General features: G+C 38.2%; 2 protein-coding genes and 1 pseudogene across 2 annotated transcripts; all 3 read left to right on the top strand.

Moving 5' to 3' along the window:
* The first annotated feature begins 351 nt into the window (after positions 1-351).
* Positions 352-6,497, top strand: LOC103460264 (uncharacterized). Its single transcript, XM_008402371.1, has 2 exons — positions 352-359; positions 4,967-6,497. The coding sequence occupies exons 1-2, from the start codon at positions 352-354 to the stop codon at positions 6,495-6,497; spliced, it is 1,539 nt and encodes a 512-aa protein (XP_008400593.1).
* Positions 6,498-10,970: 4,473 nt separating this feature from the next.
* On the top strand, positions 10,971-12,503 carry LOC103460265 (uncharacterized). Its single transcript, XM_008402373.1, has one exon. The coding sequence runs from the start codon at positions 10,971-10,973 to the stop codon at positions 12,501-12,503; it is 1,533 nt and encodes a 510-aa protein (XP_008400595.1).
* A 1,680-nt stretch (positions 12,504-14,183) lies between these two features.
* Positions 14,184-16,839, top strand: LOC103460266 (uncharacterized; annotated as a pseudogene).
* The last annotated feature ends 3,553 nt before the right edge of the window (positions 16,840-20,392 follow it).

Genomic DNA, 20,392 nt, shown 5'->3' on the forward strand with positions numbered 1-20,392 from the left:
CCGACAATGCGAATGTTTTGGCGCCTGCTGCGCCCCTCCAGATCCACCACTTTAGCTCTCAGCGTCTCATTTTCTTTTTGAAGATTAGCACACACCTTCTCCACCTGCAGCAAGCGCGCGTCATTAGCAGTTGCATTATCTTCCAATGAGCAAATACGCTGACCGTGATCTGTCATAGTAGAGTTGATGCTGTCCAGTGTGGAGTTCAGAGACTCAAAAGACAACTTGAACTCCGCAGACAGGGCCTCTTTATGACTGCCAAGGAGCGAGCTAATGTCCGTGATTGTTATGCTAGCAGTAGCCGGCGGTGCATCTCTTTCTCATTCAGAGGATTTTCCTTTGGCCTTGGACATGACGAAGTAAGTTTGAAATAAATATTAACAACAGCAACAAAGAAAAAATTGTATCTTTATAAAGGAGATGGGGTTCAAAAAAGGTATAAAAAGCACAAATGTAGCAGCAGTCCAAGGGTGCGTCTACTCCTCATGCATTCCAACCGGAAGTCCTAACAGAGCATTCCTAAAGAATAAAAACTACAATGTTCTCTATTCATTCTCCATGTAGTTTTATCCTTTATATCTATCTTTATCTGTCTCAATTCCCTTTCAATTTTTATCAACTGCATCTTTGTATTTATCAAATTTATTTTCTTACAAAAGCTCAGATAGTCAGGTTGAGTATTTCCTCTTGGCCAGTCAAAGCTGGTTAAAACTTTTACTCATTGACTGGATTTTAGTTGTGTGTCAGGGCAGGCAGGACGCACTCGAGCTATTTTGTACATTTTACACCTGTAACTGTAGCAGAAGGACAGTTCCTCCCACCACTGCTAGCTGGAGGCTAATGGTCCATGCAAGCAGAGCAGTGACTTTCAATGTTTTGTTGCTCTTCACTTCTGGATTTAAAAATTGGAAAAAGGCAATCAAAAAATTTAAAGAGCATAAAAATAGTCATATCCATCATCATGCTGTCTCTGTGACTGCACTATAAATGCGCAATTATCCAACGCTTTGGCAAATCAGCAGGCTGACAATAGCGACATGAAGCCTCATGAAGAGTTTTTGTTGGTTTTACCCCATTTCTAAAAACAACAGAAAAAAGCCTTGCTGGAATTGTTAAAGATGTGTTGCTGAGATTAAATGTACTAATGGATGGTTTAAAAGGACAAACTTATGACGGAGCAGCTAATATGTCTGGGAAGCAGTGACGTGTGATGAGGTTCATAGCTGGTGAGGCAATGACTTAATCATAATCCGATTTACAAATATAGACCATCTGCATGTTATCGTTTACATAAGGAAATTTTGTGCATGCGGACAACGCTGGAGGGCAAAAAGACTATTCTTTTTATGAAAGACGATGCATGTCATGCATAGACGTCATGCATCGGTAGAATAATTCTGTTAACTCAATGAAGCTTTGAAATGTAGGCATTATTAATATAGTGCTATCCTCCACAGCAAAGGGACAACCCGTTTAAGTATATCTCAAAACCACTTCTTAGATATATAGATAGATAATTTGTTAGTCTCTAATAGGAGAAATGTATCCTGGAAGCAGGGGAAAAAACTGCAGTACAACAATAAAAAATTAATCCAAAAGGACAGTAACCATGAATAAATAAAAATAAAAGTAAAAAAAATACATAAAAGCACAAATGTCAGATCAGTAGCACAGCCCCAATACATCCTCTACATGCTACCCTTGGTCATCGTCAGGACCTCCCGTTACTCTGTCCAGGCCCCACTAGTCTGCCATTTATCAGGTTAATAGAGAGAGGTACAAATGAATGTTTCAGACGGTTATATTTGCACAGAGGGACCCTGAACCTTCTTCCAGAGTTCATAAGAACATGGAACGTATTCTGATGTGAGCACATGTGACCCATCAAACAAGATGTTCTCAGCTTGTCTGATGGAACCATCCACTAAAATAATATATAATAAAATCATTTATATTGCTATTTTCACCCTGTGGTTTGTACTATAAAGTACCTATTTTTTACTTAACCAATTCTGATTAGTTTTTCTTCAAAATCGCTGGATTTTTGCATTTTCTTATTCACATCCTCAAAAGTGAAGCAGGTGAGGCAGCAGCAGCTGAGCCTCACCTGGAATTATGCAACCTCTCGCTAACTGCACTGGCTGCCATTATATGACAGCATGTTCGTCCTGTCTGTACGCCGGCAATAAAATGGAAAAAACATTTAATATATGGAATGATTTTCCATAATTTCGCTTATGTACATAATGTACAGTGTTTTTTGTCACTAACTGTGTGTGTATCGTGTTTTGTGTGCGGAGGAGCGAACAGAAACGGCAGAGAACAGACTSGAGGTGAGGCAGGCAGTTCTCTTGCCTCACCGCTGGGGGCGCTCATGATCCCAGATATTGTGACTGCACAACTGCAGAGTAAGACACAGTGAGCTAGCCATGGAGCTAGCCACACAGTAAATAAGTAAAGTACAGCGATATATTTGTCTTCTTCTCTCTTCCGACGTCAACATGAAAGACTACATTTCTACACTTTAACAGTTTTCTAAAGTGGATTTTCAACTGAAGCAGGAGATGATAACTAAAGGAAGACCAACACCGGAGCTGAAGGTTTTACTTCGTGAGTTTGATGATTCTCAAACCGAGTAGAAAAGACATGTCGAGGATAGACTTGGCTTTGGATGAACGGATATTTTTGTGCAGAATTAGGGGCGCATGGATTTCATTGATACGTAAAGGTAAGACAGCAATGAGATGTTTTTATTTAGTTTTTTTAATTAAATGTGCGTTTTGTGGGCTACCGTTTATATGTCTAAATAATTCAGTACAGTAGAAGCGGTAGCTAATCTACCACAGCAATTATTTATTAATAAAACATTAAGCCTAAGACGTACTACAACAACAGACTAAATGTTCTGATCTGTGTGCAAAATTCTTGAATGTTTTTTGGTGTTAAATCCTAAAACAAGAAGTGGCATTGTTGTCAGTTGCTATGTCAACGAGTCTGCGTAGCTTGGCTGAAGTGCTTTCTCGCTCTTTCCCTTTGCTGTGGATCATAGCATGAAATTAATACCTACATTTCTAAGTTTCATTGAGTTAACGCAGCTATGGATGACATGTAAACGATTAGTCTTTGCCCTCCAGCGTTGTATGCATGCGCAAAATTTTTATACGTCCAATAACATGGATGGTGTCTAAGTCATAAGTCAGTGACCCACCAGCAAAGAATCTCACCGCACGTCACTGCAATATCCGGTACCTGAGAATCAGTGTTGGTACTTAACGCTACCAATTTTTGGTACTTTTTGTGTGTTGTTTTTTATTAATAAACTAATGTTTTCATTTAACATTTCTCAATATATAAAATTTAATAAATGTATCAACACAAAATCCAACATCACAGCTATTTAACAAATTTCTTTAAAGTGAAAACTCTTCAGAACAACTAACTCAGTGTTTTGTCTTATTGCACAAATTAAAATCAAGCTTCATGTATTGCTATTTGTCATTTCCCCTGTAAAACATTTGTGTGATGGGGGTCCATGGAAGGCAAATATACTTAAATCAAATAAGCAAGAGAGGATGGAGTTAAAATAAGTAAAAATCTACTTTACAAATTGTTAAAAAATTTGAACTTGAGGTAACTTGACAGATGCAGTTATGCTAGCGCAGGCTAATGCAGGAGTTGTAGGTCTAAAGCTGTCAAAAATTGTGCACTTTTCAGACTTAAGAAAAATCTTGTTTTCAACCAGGTGCTTTCTCAAAGATGTATTCAAAGAGTTGCTTAATGCTGAAGAGTTTAATTACGAGTTTAATGATGAACAGCGCAAGAACACGTTAACTTTTGCAACAGAATGACTGAATTAGCAACGCTGCTAGAAGCTCTTCTCTCTAAAACACGGACAGTAATGAAGAGACAAACAGTGCAGCTGTGGTCAGCTTTCTGATGGAGCTGCCGTTTTGCATTAGTGTGAAACACTGGAATTACATAACGTGATGTGAATTTTACTTTTAATTTTGCTTAAAAAAAATTATAAAGTTTATGAATGGCTATTAGTTTATGTTTTGTCACTGCATTACCTCAATCCAAAAGGCTGCCCATTCTAAATAGTAAAGTGCCAGAATGTAATTATATTTATCATGAAATAATCAGCTGATCTGGGTCTTTACCATTATGTTTGGGCCAGCTATGAGTTTTCTGAGACAAAATGAAATATCTTTGAGTTTGTTTTAGTCCATCAGAACCAGAACTTCTAGGGTCTCTATTCCTGATTGTTGCTGCAAATATCAACAAAAAGTTGACCACAGCTGCTGCTGCTGCTCATGTTCTGGTCACAATAGCAAGGAACAGAGTGTATAATGGAAAAGCTCACTACACGGGGTAGAAACGAATCACACATTGCTAATAGTGCACAAATTGAAAGGTGGAAAAGCACCTTTAGAAATCCTTCTGTAACCAATGCCATTAGAATATTTTGCAACAATAAGTTTGCAAAGGTTTGAGAGTTCTTTGCTTTCACCCATTATTAGATGTTTCCGTTGTGACACCTTGGTAATGACAACTTTTATAGGCCATTAGTTTATACTGAACAATATGAAATTAATTTACATTAACAAGAGGCAAGATGGTATTCTGATCACTGACATTTCAGTTCATGTCTTAGTTTTCCATACCTTTTTCAACCATCCTTTTCTCCGTGTTTAATACTTATCCCCTCTGTTACTTCACATTATGACAACTTACATTTCTGAATTTGTCTTGGATTCTTTCTGTGTATGGAATACTTGCTGTATCCATACACACCAGGTTATAATTTAAGAAGTAAAAGTGTAATAAATGTACATATTTTTTACCCTAAAGTAAATTAATTTGCCAAAAAAAGTGCATTCCTTTAGTTTTGTTAAAATTAAAACTGTTTTAGTAGAACACTGGAATTTTTTTTTTTTAATTTATAAATCATTGACTTTTCCTACAGGAATGGGACAACCAGGTTCAAGGACATCATTTCTAAGACCACACTGATCTGTTCAGGACCTCCTGCTATCTACCAGGTGGATCCAAAGAAAGAAATGATTGGGACTCTGACCAAACTGACGATTGGGGAGAAAAATTTAAACAAGACAAACAGAACCGTATTACTAGTTGGTGAAACAGGGGCAGGAAAATCTTCTCTGGTCAATGCTTTAGCCAACTACGCAATGGGAGTGAAGTTTGAGGATGACATATGGTTTCAGATTGTGGATGAGAAGAAAATAAGTCCGACACAAAGTCAGACATCAGATGTGATAGTGTATCAGATCTTTGGTTTTGAAGATCAGATTCTACCGTTCTCTCTGACCATCATTGATACTCCAGGATATGGAGATACCAGAGGACCTGAACATGATGACATAGTCAGTGAAAGACTATTAGAGCTGTTTGCATCAGAACATGGAGTTATTGAAATGAATGGAGTGGGTCTGGTGATGAAGGCGAGTGATAACCGACTGAGTGATCGACTGTGTTATATCCTAAATTCAGTGATGTCTCTTTTTGGGAAAAATATTGTGAACAAGATTGTTGCTCTGATCACACATTCAGATGGACGAAAACCGGAAAATGTCCTTAAAGCTCTTCAGAAAAAAGTAATTAAATGTGCAAAAAATGAAGAAAATGAGGCTGTTCACTTCCTGTTCAACAACCGCCAGGAGGATGACAGAACAGAAGATACTGAATATTTGATACATCTTAGCAAGATATCAGAGAGAGGTTTCAGAGAATTCACTGGTTTTCTAGAAAAATCAGATTTTCTAAGACTGAAGACAACAACTAAAGTTCTGAAGGAACGCAGAAAACTGACGGCCTGTGTCCAGAATCTGGAAGACAGAATTAAGAGGATTGAACTGAAGGAGACAGAAATCAAGCAGATTAAAGAAGCTCTGAAGAGAGCTGAGGATAAGAAGAATCGAGAGGTCATGGTCGAAATAGATGAGGTTTTTCAAGCGAAGATGCAAATTAGAAGTGGAGGTTGGTTCTCTAAGGAAAAAGCTCTCTGTTGTACCGCCTGCGAGGAGAACTGTCACTATCCCTGTACGAGGGGCTCAAATCCTGCAGAATGTGAAATCATTCGAAATGGTCATTGCACTGTCTGCACTGGAAAGTGTCCTGAATCGGCTCATGTTAAAGAAAACTGGACCTATGAGACGAAAACAAGAAGAGTTCAAAAGCCAAGTCTAGTGGTAAAACAGATGTATGAAAAGGAGAAATCAGAAACTCTGAACAGCTTGAACAGCTGTTCAGATCATCTGAAAGAGCTTCAAACACAGAAGACACAGTTTCTTGATGAGGCCTACAAGCATATCGTCAGGCTGGAGGAGATCGCTCTGAATGTGAATTCAGTTTACACCTTTCGTCATGTCGACTTTCTGATTGAGAAGATGAAGGAGAAAGGAGACACAGAGAAGCTTAAGAAACTGGAGGAGATTAAAATTCTGATGGATGGAGAAGCCAGAGCAGCTTTAGCATGAACACAAAGCTGCTGGAAAAGGACAAGACTCAGTATATTCTTGAAATACAGACATTAAAAACATTTATTTTGCAACATGTATAGATGGGAGTATTAGGTAGGCATGATTAATTTAATTAGTGTTCATATCTATACAAACATCTTATGAGCTTAAAGGTCAGGAGCTCTGCCTATACACAAATTATTTTACAACTGGTGACAGTGCTTTCTTTTAATTCCTGTGAAACAGTACCAGAGAATCAGACCCCATCCCCACAAAGACATTTTTATGTGCATCCACAAAAAGTTTCAGTTCTTTAGGTTGTGCATCCACATGGATTATCCATCTTGGAACACCAGAAATGATCATTTTTAAAATGGAGTTCCACAGCGGATAAATTTGCTGCTTTCATGTTTCCATATGGATATTGGAATCATGGTTATCAGATCTGATATTTTCCAGTCCAATTCCAAACCAAAACAAACAAAACTGGACCAACTCTCAGCCCCTGCCAAAAGTCAAAATGAATAAGTTGTGCCCAATACAGCGGAAAACTGTCCTATCTGGCAACACTGCAGTTCAGTGTTTTGGTGTCATTCTCTGTCAGTGCTACAGCGCTACTGATTGGCCCAGCATATCTACTATACCATTTTCTGTGGTGCAGCATCAGGTTGTGTGGACACAGATTTTGTCTTAATCATTTGGAAAATATACCATGCTTGTTTCAGAGTGTACAGGGCCTCAGAATGCAGATACTTTTCAGGTAAATAAAAGTAAAAAATTTTTTTACCCTTTGATGTTTATTTCTGTTTATTTTTCTTTGTCTAATTCAGTGGTTTCCAAACATTTTCTGGGGCCCCCCTATGGATTAGAAATGGCTGTCTGGTTGAATGAGGCGTGTTTGTGGGGGGCCGGGGTCGGATTCTTAGACTCCCCCCATCTTGTAAGAATGGGGTGGGGGTGGGGGGTGTCAAGCTTTTTGGGGGCAAAATGAATGTACGTAGCTGAACATAAACAACACCTGTAGCCTACAGGCTACTAGTTAAGCTTAAGGTGCTGTATTGATATTAGCTAGTCATCTTTTAGCTAACTGCCTGCATCAAACAGCTTTACTAAACAGTCTGTTAGTTTGGGGGAAAACTGCGAAAAGTTCTTTGCGTTTTGCTGATTTGCTGCCATGATTCTAACACACCTGCGTAGCTCTGCACAGCAGCAGGTCTCCTTCACTGCCGCACGCGAGCATCGTAGCGCTCATGTTGCGTTTAAAAGCAGCTTGGAAAACAGGTTACCACATGTTAACAACGGATTAAACAGTTTTAACTGCTGATAAAAGTGACAGAGGACACAGATATGGGAAGTGTGGAAGCCCCTACTGTATCAAATTGACAGAGGAATAACAGAAAGTTGGCCACTCTGAAGTAAAAACCTAGCGCATACAGCATTCATGTTTTTGGAGGGGGGGGTTTCATCTAGACGGCTCCCCCCCCCCCCCCTGCAATGGCACGGCAATGAACCAGATCAAACATGAACCAGACAAAGATACCCGGATAGTCATTTAATTTAAGACATTTAAGTGAAAAAAGTACTACTTAGAAAATGATGCAGCAGTATATTGGGGGTAACGGCCTCACAGAGAAGAACTCTAAGCTGTTGAACAAGATAATTAAAAGAGTCAACTCAGTGCTAGGGAGGAGGTCAGTGCTAGTAAGATCTGAAGCATAGAGGGATTTTGAACAAATTGAAGGCAGCTTTGAACAACAGACACCCTCTCCAGATTCTCTTGGAGTGTTAGAAGAGTGTTCACAGCACATTACATTACTTCTCTCCTTCCACTTAAGAACTGAGCATTTCAGGAGCTCATTTGTCCAAAAGGCAATAAGACCCATACAATTCCTCATGCTGACCTAGATTTATATGTACTCATGTATCAGAACATCATCATGTGCAATTTATCAACATGTAAATACATACTGACACGGGGGGATTGACTGACAAATTCTTAGTAACTAGATTTTTAATTCTATTTTATTTGTACTTTTTAAACTTTTACAAAATGTTACACGTGTTCACTAGGTTATATTTTACTATAAATGTCCCAAGTATCGCTGTTGTAATTGTTTTTCTTTTCCATTGTATTTATCTTCTTTTTTTACCATGTTCAGTTTTTGTCAAGTATGTATAACCTAGAATAATCTTTAATAGTGCATGGACTTTTTCCTGGTGTCATAAATCTTCCATAGATTGATTTTGGGACTGATTTGTAGCATTTCATAAATTTATGAAATCTAATTTTATATGATATGCCTGGAATATGTCAGCAGATGGCGTGAATAAGAAATTAGACATTCTGTCAAATACCTTTGAATTGCTTCCTTTAGCCATTTGTTAGTTGTGATGTAATTTTGCATTAAACATCTCTGGTTTTTGCTTTTTAAAAGCAACTTTGGCTTAGACATTTAATAAAACAAAAGTTACCTGTTTTTCAAAAGTATTTTATATGCATAAGACTTTATATTTTGCAACTTTGTCAGCTGTGATTTGTTTAAAGGGTAATTTCAATATTAAGCAGTATATGTAGTATTTGGTCATCGTGTTTTAAGGGCTAATGAATAAAAGTTGTACTCCATAAAATTATTTTGTTCAGTGTATTTATTTACTGTTAAGATACTCTTTAAATTAAACTAAATGACATCAACTGAATTTCATGTAAACTATGCCCACAAAAATGCTAGACAATAAAACACATTAGGAGAAATCAAAGCCAGTCACAAAGCAGTAAACAAAAACAGCTTTAGCTCTGTATCCTACAAATTCTTTAATCAATATTTTTCTTAAAGTCTACAAATTCTACATGTCTCTTGGCAACTACCTTTCTTCTCTACTGCCGCTGTGCTACAGTGTTTCATTGTCCCTGCGCAGGGATGCAGCTACCCAAGCACAAAGCCAGGTTTTACAGGCCAACCGCAGTTGCAGTGGTCATGATGCACCCCCGTAGAAAGGGATCAATCCTGACTGCAGAAGACCATGTCAAGATGTTGTTGCCCTTTCAAAAGCTGTGCTATTAGGACTTAGAGAGCATGCATCTCCCAAAATATGAGCTAGTTAAGAAAAAATAACAAATGATTGGGCAAAATTAGCTGATTAGAGAATCATTAGATTAACTTGATGCAATAGCTTAATGCAAAATAAATCATTAATGAACATGACAAGTCAATGATCAGAACGAGTTCAATTGTAAAAGGAAGCAACAGTTAAATTAATGGAAAAATCTCCAGTAAAGAATGCCTTCGATCAGTGGTCTCAAACTGTAATCCTCAAGGACTAGAGTCCTGCGACTTTTAGACATGTCCTTTGTCTTACACACTTAAATAAAATGGTGTAACTGCCTCAATAGCATGCAGTCAAATTCTACAGCTCTGCTAAGGACAAAGTCAGGTTTTACAGGCCTGTGTTTCAGCCAGGTATGCTGAAACACAGACATCTAAAAGTTGCAGGATATAGGCCATTGAGGAAAGGAGTTTGAAACCTGTGAAATTTGTAAGACATTCATGCAATAGAAAATAACTTGACAATGGTCATAACTTTAATCATTAGAGCAACCCTAAAAGTTAAACAATTTGGAAAGATTATTTAATCTAAAGATGCTCTTTAGATTATTGTAATAAAAAATGGTAAAAAGAACTAAATAAAAATAAATTCAGTCATACAGCATTGGACGTGCCTCACAGTTGAAATAGAAAAGAGGGCAAACTTAAGTTATCAACTTGATGCATCTTACAAATTGATAACTTGTAAGATGCAAGACTCTCAGCTGTATCTACTTCAGAGACTCCGGCCACAGTTTCTGGCTGTATTTCACTGTATTTTTCACTGTATTCAGATTAACTCAATTTTACAGGATGGACAATTACTTTTTCAAACAGTTTCAGATTGATTTGGATAAATTATTTCACTTAATGACTTAGATCATGAAAATGACATTTTTGTAATTACTCAGGTTGTTTTCTTTTTCAGGTTTAGTGATCTAAAAAGGGGAAAAAATTGAGACCTTTGTTCAATTTAATTTAAAAAAAATCCAGTTTAAGAAATGGGGATGGCAATCCCTGACTTACCACAGCAACCGCTGGAAATTTTGGTTTATAAGCAAATTTTTCTCTATTGTCAAGAATAACAGGAAATCATTGCAACAAGAAAGTGTCTGTTCTAATTTGTTTAAATCAAAATAAAATTAATAATTGTCATTTTATTATTTGCTTTACATATATGGCTCTTTTCGAGGCCTTCTGTTTGTGCACGTAATTCCTTAAAAGTTCAAAAATAAACCGATATCTAATTAAATGCATATAAAGTATCATCAAACTTCATTTTATAGACTTTAAATAAAACTACCTGTTACTAGTAAATATGATCCAACAAATGAGAAGTGATTTAAGCAAGTCACTCCTTTTTTACAGGACAAATGATCTGACTTTGAAAGACATCATCACCAAGACTATGATCTCTTCAGGACCTCCGGCAGTCTACCAGCTGAAAACAAAAAAAGAAAAAGTTGAAAATTTGGTCAAAATCACTTTAGGGGACAAAAATGAGGACCAATCAAACAAAACCGTCCTTCTAGTCGGTGAAACAGGAGCAGGAAAATCTACCATGATCAACGCTCTGGTCAATTACACTCTGGGAGTAAAGTTTGAGGAGGAAGTTTGGTATCAGATTGTGGAAAAGGAGGAGGAAGGTCAGACATCAGATGTGATCGTTTATCAGATCTTTGGTTTTGAAGGCCGAACTCTGCCCTTCTCTTTGACCATCATCGATACACCAGGATTTGGAGATGCCAGGGAGATCAAATGTGATAACATTGGTAAAAAAATCTTTGCCTTGTTTCGATCAGAGGATGGAGTTCATCAGATCAATGCAGTGGGTCTGGTGATGAAGGCCAGTGATAACCGACTGAGTGACCGACTGATGTACATCTTTGACTCAGTGATGTCTCTGTTTGGAAAAGACCTGGAGAGAAACATTGTAGCTCTGATCACTCACTCTGATGGAAGACCACCCAAAAATGCTCTTCAAGCTCTGGAAGCAACAAATATTAAATCCTCTACCAATGAGTTTAGCTACTTTCTCTTCAATAACTGCCAGCATGAAGACAGAACAAAGGACAGAGTGTTCCTGGTACGTGCCAACGAAACATCACTTAAAGGCTGCAAAGGGTTCACAGACTTTCTGGATAAAACTGAACCTCAACCACTGATGATAACTGTAGAGGTTCTGAATGAAAGGATCAGACTGACGGCCTGCATCCAGAACCTGAAGGAGAGAATCAAGCTGAATGAATTGAAGCAGAAAGAAATCAGACAGATCAAAGAGGATTTGAATAAACATGAAGATGAGATGAAGGAGAATAAGGAGTTCACGATAGAAGTTGATGAGCCCTACAAAGACAAAGAACCAATCAAAGGAGGAATGTGGTGGTTGGTGTTTTATGAGGGAGCTGTCACTTGTTCTGTCTGTGAGGAGAACTGCCACTATCCTAGATGCACAATGGCCTGGTATCCAGCACTCTGTCAGGTCATAAAGTGGGGTCGCTGCACAGTTTGTACCAACAAATGTCCTGCATCAGATCATGTCAAAGAAAACTGGAGATATGTGACAAAGACCAGAAAAGTTCAGAAGACCCTGGAGAAAGCAAAGCAGAAACATGATGATGACAAAGCAGAATGTGAGGAAAAGTCTAGTCGTTTGGAAAACCTTGAAGAGGAAACCATCAAACTGACAACAGAGTGGTCGATGCTGCTGGATGAGGCCTACAGTCATGTTATCAGACTGGAAGAGATCGCCCTGAAAGTCGACTCAGTGTCAACTTTGGTTCATTTGGACTTCATGATAGAAAAGATTAAGGAAAAAGGAGGCCAGGAGAATCTCCTGAGTCTTCAGGAGAAGGTCAAGAAACTGCAAAAAATAAAAAGTCAAGCGAATAAGGGAACCAAAGCGGCACTAGGATATGCAAAAATCTATTCACCAAAATAAGGTACATCAATCATGTTATAAGGTGAGGATCATCACCATAGATAGAAGAACTTAATGCAGCTGGGACCACATCCACAAGGAACAACATGGTTTAGAGTACTGTAAAATCTTAGTCATAAAAAGTCTCACATTTAATTACCTTATTTAACCCAGATTTTCAAAGCCAGTCAACAATAGGTGTTGACTGGCTTTGATAAAAATCCTACCACAAGAAATTTATCCTCAACATTCAACTGAATTTGAATAATTTCAAATTCAAAAACACCATTTTACCAGCCAATATTTGTCACTCCAACAAATGGTGATAGGTGACATATTCGCACAGGTGATATTTGAACTTTGTGGGGCGGATTAGTGGAACAAAAATGCAGGGACTAATTTGCCAAAATAGAATACAAAAGCCCGAAAATAGAGAAATTAGTTGGCAAAAACAATGCTAAGTTCTCTATTTGGGATTGCTCTAGCTGTAAACAGAATGAAAAGGTAAAAGCTTTGCTGTGTCCCTTGTTTACATTGAGAGAAGTAACTAACCCCTAAATCACACGATGTCTTTAGGAAAATCCTTCTTCATACTGGTGGAGGTTGCTAAAGCACTCCTCCGTAAATGCTCCGCGTAAACAGACTTCCCACTGATGTAGGTAGATCCCCAAGAAAAATTTAACTTAACCACACACTTCAAAGAGACTGATACCTTGGGATGATGTACAAAATTGTGTGGGTTAAAACACGCTAGAACCAAACATTTTGACTTGTCTACTTGCAACTTCAGCATAATTTTGCCATGAACTTTCATGGCAAAATTGCTGTGAGGGGAAAAAATGGTAGATTCACAAAACTGATTAACTGGATGTCATGACTAACATTTCAACAGTGAATGTGATGACATCATTGATAAGGACACTTCAGAAAAATGAATAGAGTGAAAAAAAATTTACCCAAAAAGAATATAAAGATATCTATGTAGCACCGGGAGAGAAATTAATTTTTTTTTGTATGATTGTCACTACAGTATTTACATGTTTACATCAATCAGTATGTCCATAATTGTCCTACTGGGACAACTCTCCTTGGCTTCTTGTCATTCATTAAATAGGCTGACGAGCTGCCGTGTGACTTAGTTTAACATGTTCTTATGATTATTTGTTTTGTAGAGATGCCATAATTTTTTCTCCAGGCCTGTTTCATTGATTTGATTTCTAAAATAATTCTGTTGTACTACATTTCAAAAGCAATATCTGATTTTCATTAATTAACTTTCAATAAACATTACTTTCTCAAGTTACTTCAAGGACCAATGTGCTTTTTTGATATTAATAGAGGGGTGATATTAACTTGGTCCACTTGGGTAAATTTTACAGGACTATAAAGCGCACTGGACTATAAGCTGCTGGTGTCGTCGCCGCGTCCTTAACAAATCTGCTATGAAGGACGCGGCCCTGAGTCTTCAATGCCAAACCATGGTTTCGTTCACACCGAGTTTAAATGCAGCGGCTCCGTTTCCCTCCTGTACTGCCAGATCAATGCTCTTCAACTTAAAAGCTGCATATGAGTTTGAAAACATTTCTCTGTCATGCCTGCTGCTAGCATGTGCTTGTTGTAAATGAAAATCAGCACTTTTTTCTTTGATTTCCAATTATTTACTTCCTGCTAAAGAGCCCCCTGGTGGTTGAAGAAAAACCCACAGAAAAGCCGCACCGGGCTATAAGCCTCATGGTTCAAAGTGTAGGAAAAAAGTAACGGCTTATAGTCCAAAAAATACAGTATATATACATATCAGTGACGTGCGGTCAGGGGAGGCAAATCATGGAAAAATAATATATAATAAAATTTATAAAGATATTTTCACCCTGTGGTTTGTACTATAAAGTACCTATTTTTTCATTTAATTTAACCAAATCTGATTATTTTTTCTTCAAAACTGCTGAATTTTTGCATTTTCCCATTCAAATGCTTGGAAGCAAAGCCGGTGAGGCAGCAGCGAGCTGAGCCTCACCGACTACGCAACCTCTCGCTAACTGCACCGGTTGCCACTCTATGAGAGCATGCTCCTTCTGTCTGTACATCACCAATAAAATGGTTAAAAACATTTAATGTATGAACAGATTTTCCATAATTTAGCTTATGTATTTAATGTACCGTTTTTAACTACCAACTGTGTGTGTAACGTGTTTCGTGTGCTGAGGAGCGATCAGAAACAGCAGAGAACAGATTCAAGGTGAGGCAGTCAGGTCTCATGCCTCATTGCTGGGGGCGCTCATGATCCCAGACATTGTGACTGCACAACTGCAGAGTAAGAGACGGTAACAGCAAGTTAGCCAAACAGAAACGCTGATACAGAGAGCGAGAAAGACGTGGTTTTGAGTTGCACTTTAACTTTTTCTCCCTGTGCTGTTAAGCACAGCACAAAATTAATAAAATCTACATGTCTAAGTTTGATTGAGTTAAAGGAATTATTCTGCGACGCGGCTAAGTATCACATGTTAAAGAACAGTCTTTTTGCCCTCCAGCATTGTACACATGTGCGAAATTTCCGTACGTAAACAACATGCAGTGGTCTAAATTTGTAAATCCGATTATAATTAAGTCGGTCTAAAATGTGTGTGTGTGTATATATATAGAGATATATATATATACACACACACACATTTTAGGACAGACCTGTTTCTAACAGATTATCAAACCATGCTTATTTTACCAACTTTGAAACAAACTATTAAAAGTGAATATAATCCAACAACACTCCTTTTTTACAGGACAAATGATCTGACTTTGAAAGATATCTTCACCAAGACTATGATCTCTTCAGGACCTCCGGCAGTCTACCAACTGAAAACAAAAAAAGAAAAGGTTGAAAGTTTGAACAAAATTACTTTAGGGAACAAAAAAGACAACCAATCAAATAAAACCGTCTTACTAGTTGGTGAAACTGGAGCGGGAAAATCTACCCTGGTCAACGTTCTAGTCAATTACACTCTGGGAGTGAAGTTTGAGGAGGACTTTTGGTTTCAGATTGTAGAAGAAGAGGGAAGTAGTCAAACAGAAAGTCAGACATCAGATGTGGTTGTTTATCAGATCTTTGGTTTTGAAGGCCGAACTCTGCCGTTCTCTCTGACCATCATTGATACTCCTGGATTTGGAGACACCAGAGGAATTAAACATGATGACATAGTCAGTCAAAGATTGTTAGACTTGTTTCGATCACAGGATGGAGTTCATCAGATCAATGCAGTGGGTCTGGTGATGAAGGCCAGTGATAACCGACTGAGTGACCGACTGATGTACATCTTTGACTCAGTAATGTCTCTGTTTGGAAAAGAYCTGGAGAGAAACATTGTAGCTCTGATCACTCACTCTGATGGAAGACCACCCAAAAATGCTCTTCAAGCTCTGGAAGCAACAAATATTAAATCCTCYRMMRATGAGATGAATCAGCCTTTTCACTTCATATTCAATAACCTAGAGCAAGAGCAGAGATATGACACAAAAAAACACAAAAATTCAAAACACTCCTGGGACTTTACAAATGAAGAAATGGGACATTTGAGAGACTTCCTAGAAAAAAACCAAACCTCAACCACTGATGATAACTGTAGAGGTTCTGAATGAAAGGATCAGACTGACGGCCTGCATCCAGAACCTGAAGGAGAGAATCAAGCTGAATGAATTGAAGCAGAAAGAAATCAGACAGATCAAAGAGGATTTGAATAAACATGAAGATGAGATGAAGGAGAATAAGGAGTTCAYGATAGAAGTTGATGAGCCCTACAAAGACAAAGAACCAATCAAAGGAGGAATGTGGTGGTTGGTGTTTTATGAGGGAGCTGTCACTTGTTCTGTCTGTGAGGAGAACTGTCACTATCCTGGATGTACAATGGCCCGGAAACCAGAATACTGTCAGGTCATAAAGTGGGGTCGCTGCACAGTTTGTACCAACAAATGTCCTGCATCAGATCATGTCAAAGAAAACTGGAGTTATGTGACAAAGACCAGAAAAGTTCAGAAGACCCTGCAGGATGTGAAGGAGAAATATGAACAGAATAAAGCAGAATGTGGGACCAAAGAGAGTCTTTTGGAAAACCTTGAAGAGGAAACCATCAAACTGACAACAGAGTGGTTGATGCTGCTGGATGAGGCCTACAGTCATGTTATCAGACTGGAAGAGATCGCCCTGAAAGTTGACTCAGTGTCAACTTTGGTTCATTTGGACTTCATGATAGAGAAGATTAAGGAAAAAGGAGACCAGGAGAAGGCCAAGATGCTGGAGGAAATTAAATGCCAAGAGAATGAGGAAACCAAGGCAGCACTGCGATATGCAAAAATAGGATCACCAGAATAAGAGGCAACACTCAGATAAATCTGTCACCCAATGAAGCACATAAACTCTGCATCACAACTACTAATTTCTAAAGGACAAAATCAATTTCCTTCATTCAAATGTCTCCACCACAATGGGCAAGAACACATAGTTAAAGAACACCAAATAAATTCTGCAGAGGTTCAAATACCATCAGCAGGACACTGGAAACAAGAGATTCATCCCTGCAGCCAGACGAAGAGCTCAGAGCATCTGGGGTCCACTTGAACAAAAATGGATCTGGATTGCTGTTAAGGTTGGATCTTGTTTTTAGGCCTGTAAAGTTAAGATATGGCCAAATTTTCAACACAAGGCGTTTCCATCTGATGAAACGATAAGCTCCATCATGCAAAAAGAAAATATATAAAAAATACAAAGGAATTTTACCTACAACATTCAGCTCTTCCCAAAAAATTATTTTGCTCCTGAAATTGTCTCACAGTATTCAATTAATATCACTTTAAATGAAATGAAGACTGGATATGACCTGTGGCTTATTGTTTTTTCCCCATTTATTGCCTTATATACAGTTACCCAGCTGAAAACCCATAGTAACAGTGGCCTCTACTTGCTGGCAGAACTTCCTTTGAGTTTTGTTTTCTTCGAGTTCGGATGTTGTATTCCATGCAACCTCTAATGTTTTCTATATTGGTTTTAAAACCTCACGTTTCTGTTGTACTTCCTTACATATGTTTATTTTCCACTATATCTTCACTAGCATAAAGTTTCAGATTTTTTCTGTTTTATATTGTTTTTTTGTACCTGGTCAGATATCATTTTGTTTCACTTTCTATTATTACAATGCCATCAGCAGGATGGTATGAAAATAAACCAGACATTGGCTAAAATTGGCTAACTGTTAGACGCAGAGATACCAGTGCTTACAAAACTGTCAAAGGCTGTACTGAAATCTAATGTTAACGGTTTGTCAGATCCAGATTACACCTTCAGTAATGATGTTTGTGCGCTTTGACTGGATTAAACATATTAATGGTCAGAAATTAGAAGAATTTATTAATCTTTTTCATTATTAAAACTTAAAATGATTGATTATAAAGCAAAGATGAGCCGAGTTTACTTTAAGGGCATAATTTTGCTAAAATCTTTTGTAGAAAAGAAAAGATGCTGATATTGGACCTAAACAGATTTTTTTTTTTGTTGTTTTAACTGAAATAACTCCTTAGCATCTGAGATGATATCGGGCCAAAACTCTCCACTATCTCCACAACAGCAGAGAATGACTCCAAGGACACGAAACCACTATTTGGAAGCAGCGTCGATTAAATTTAGATTGTCTAGTTTACATCTGCAGTGAGCAACAAACTCTTCACATCTACAACTGCTGAACACATTGGAGGAAATTGGTCAAGCAAGAGAGGGAATCATGGACATAGGAGCTTTCCACAATCTGTATCCAAAGAGACGATTGGAGTGTAAAGGACTTTAAAAGTGGGCAGGAAGTCCTTATAAGGTTGCAGTGGAACAGAACGTCAACGCTTCCTCCTGCAGAGACTGTTCTCCTTTTTTCATTATTTTAGCATGTAATCCCTCCATATGCTAATCAAGATCATCTATATTTACTCCTGTAAAATTTTAAAAGTGATGTGAACAGTCGTGGTGATTGGAGTTGTTGCTTTTTGCTTTTAATAAATCTACATTTTCTTTTTATAATCAAATCCTTGAATGAGTTTTTTATTTTGCAAGTGTCCTTCAATTAGGCTTGTTGTAACACATTCTGTTTGATAAACTGCCCAAGAAATTGTAGTAATAATATTGTCATTAACGATTTTCAACTGATATCGGCATTATAATGCAAGTACATCCTCAAAGATCAATAAAACCATAAGGTCTAAATAAGAACAAGAGTGCAAATGGAAATTGAACTAATTTTAATGGCTCACATAATTAATTGACTTATTATTGTGACAGGCTGACTTTCATTTATAAAAACTTTCAAAATTGGCAAACAGCAGTGTTTCTCAATTCCAGGCCCTCCTGTCCTCCATGTTTTAGGTGTTTCCCTTCCGTCACCTGGACTTAATCTCTGGGTGATTAACAGCCTGCTGTTCTTGATGGCTGCAGAAGAGGTAATGCTGTTCTGGAATAGAGGCTCATACCTTTAATATTTCTGTTTCTGGCAAACAGAAATATTTAGATTAAGCCCAATCAATTTTTTTAGTTCCTCAACAGGACTTAAAACTTTGAAGGTGAATTAAAGATTAGATGATACCATGAACAATACCCACACATTTTTAAGTGCAAATAAATGACTTTTCCAAAGCTAAACAAAAGATTAGAAATCAATATATTAATATTTTTTATATTATAGCCTAACATTTGACGCTAGAATACGTTGGCATACAGTCATGACCAAAAGTTTTGAGAATGACACAAATATTATATGTTCACATGATCTGCTGCCCTCTGGTTTTCATGTCAGATGTTTTCATCACATACAGAAATACAACCAAATTATGAGTAACCAAAGCTTTTATTGACAGTTAGAATGAGTTAATGCAGCAAGTCAATATTTGCAGTGTTGACCCCCTCTTCTTCTTCAGGGCCTCTGCAATTCTCCCTGGCATGCTGTCAATCACCTTTTGGACCAAATCCTGACCGAAAGCCATCCATTCTCTCACAATCAATGCTTGCATTTTGTCAGAATTCCTGGGTTTTTGTTTGTCCACCTGTCTCTTGATGATTGACCACAAGTTTTCAATGGGATTAAGATCTGGGGAGTTTCCAGGCCATGGACCCAAAATCTCTGTTTTGTTCCCTGAGCCAGTTAGTTATCACCTTTGCTTTATGGCCAGGTGCTCCATCATGCTGGAAAAGGCTTTGTTCATCACCAAACTGCTCTGGGACGGTTGGGAGAAGTTGCTCTCTCTCTGAGGACATTCTGGTATCATTCTTTATTCATGGCTGTGTTTTTAGGCCAGACTGTGAGAGAGCCGACTCCCTGGGCTGAGAAGCAACATGAATGGTTTCAGGATGTTTTACAGTTGGCATGAGACAAGACTGGTGCTAGCGCTCACCTCGTCTTCTCCCAACAAGCTGTTTTTCAGATGAAACAAACAATCGGAAAGGGGATTCATCAGAGAAAATGACTTTACCCCAGTCCTCAGCAGTCCACTCCCTGTACCTTTTGCAGAATATCAGTCTGTCCCTGATGTTTTTCCTGGAGAGAAGTGGCTTCTTTGCTGCCCTCCTTGAGACCAGGCCTTGCTCCAAGAGTCTCCGCCTCACAGTGCATGCAGATGCACCCACACCTCCCTGCTGCCATTCCTGAGCAAGCTCTGCACTGCTGGTAGCCTGATCCCACAGCTGAAACACTTTTAAGAGACAGTGCTGGCGCTTGCTGGTCTTTCTTGGGCGCCCTGGAGCCTTTTTGGCAACAACTCTCTCCTTGAAGTTCTTGATGATGCCATAGATTGTTGACTGAGGTGAATCTTTCTAGCTGCTCTTCCCTGTTAGGCCATTTTTGTGCAGTGCAATGATGACTGCAGGTTTTTCTTCAGAGATAACCATGGTCCAC

This window comes from Poecilia reticulata, unplaced genomic scaffold (assembly GCF_000633615.1).
Source record: "Poecilia reticulata strain Guanapo unplaced genomic scaffold, Guppy_female_1.0+MT scaffold_219, whole genome shotgun sequence".
Classification (NCBI taxonomy): domain Eukaryota; kingdom Metazoa; phylum Chordata; class Actinopteri; order Cyprinodontiformes; family Poeciliidae; genus Poecilia; species Poecilia reticulata.

Bases quoted from the DNA above. Each gene is read 5' to 3' on its own strand.
- LOC103460265 (XM_008402373.1), top strand. From the start codon at position 10,971: ATGATCTCTTCAGGACCTCCGGCAGTCTACCAGCTGAAAACAAAAAAA.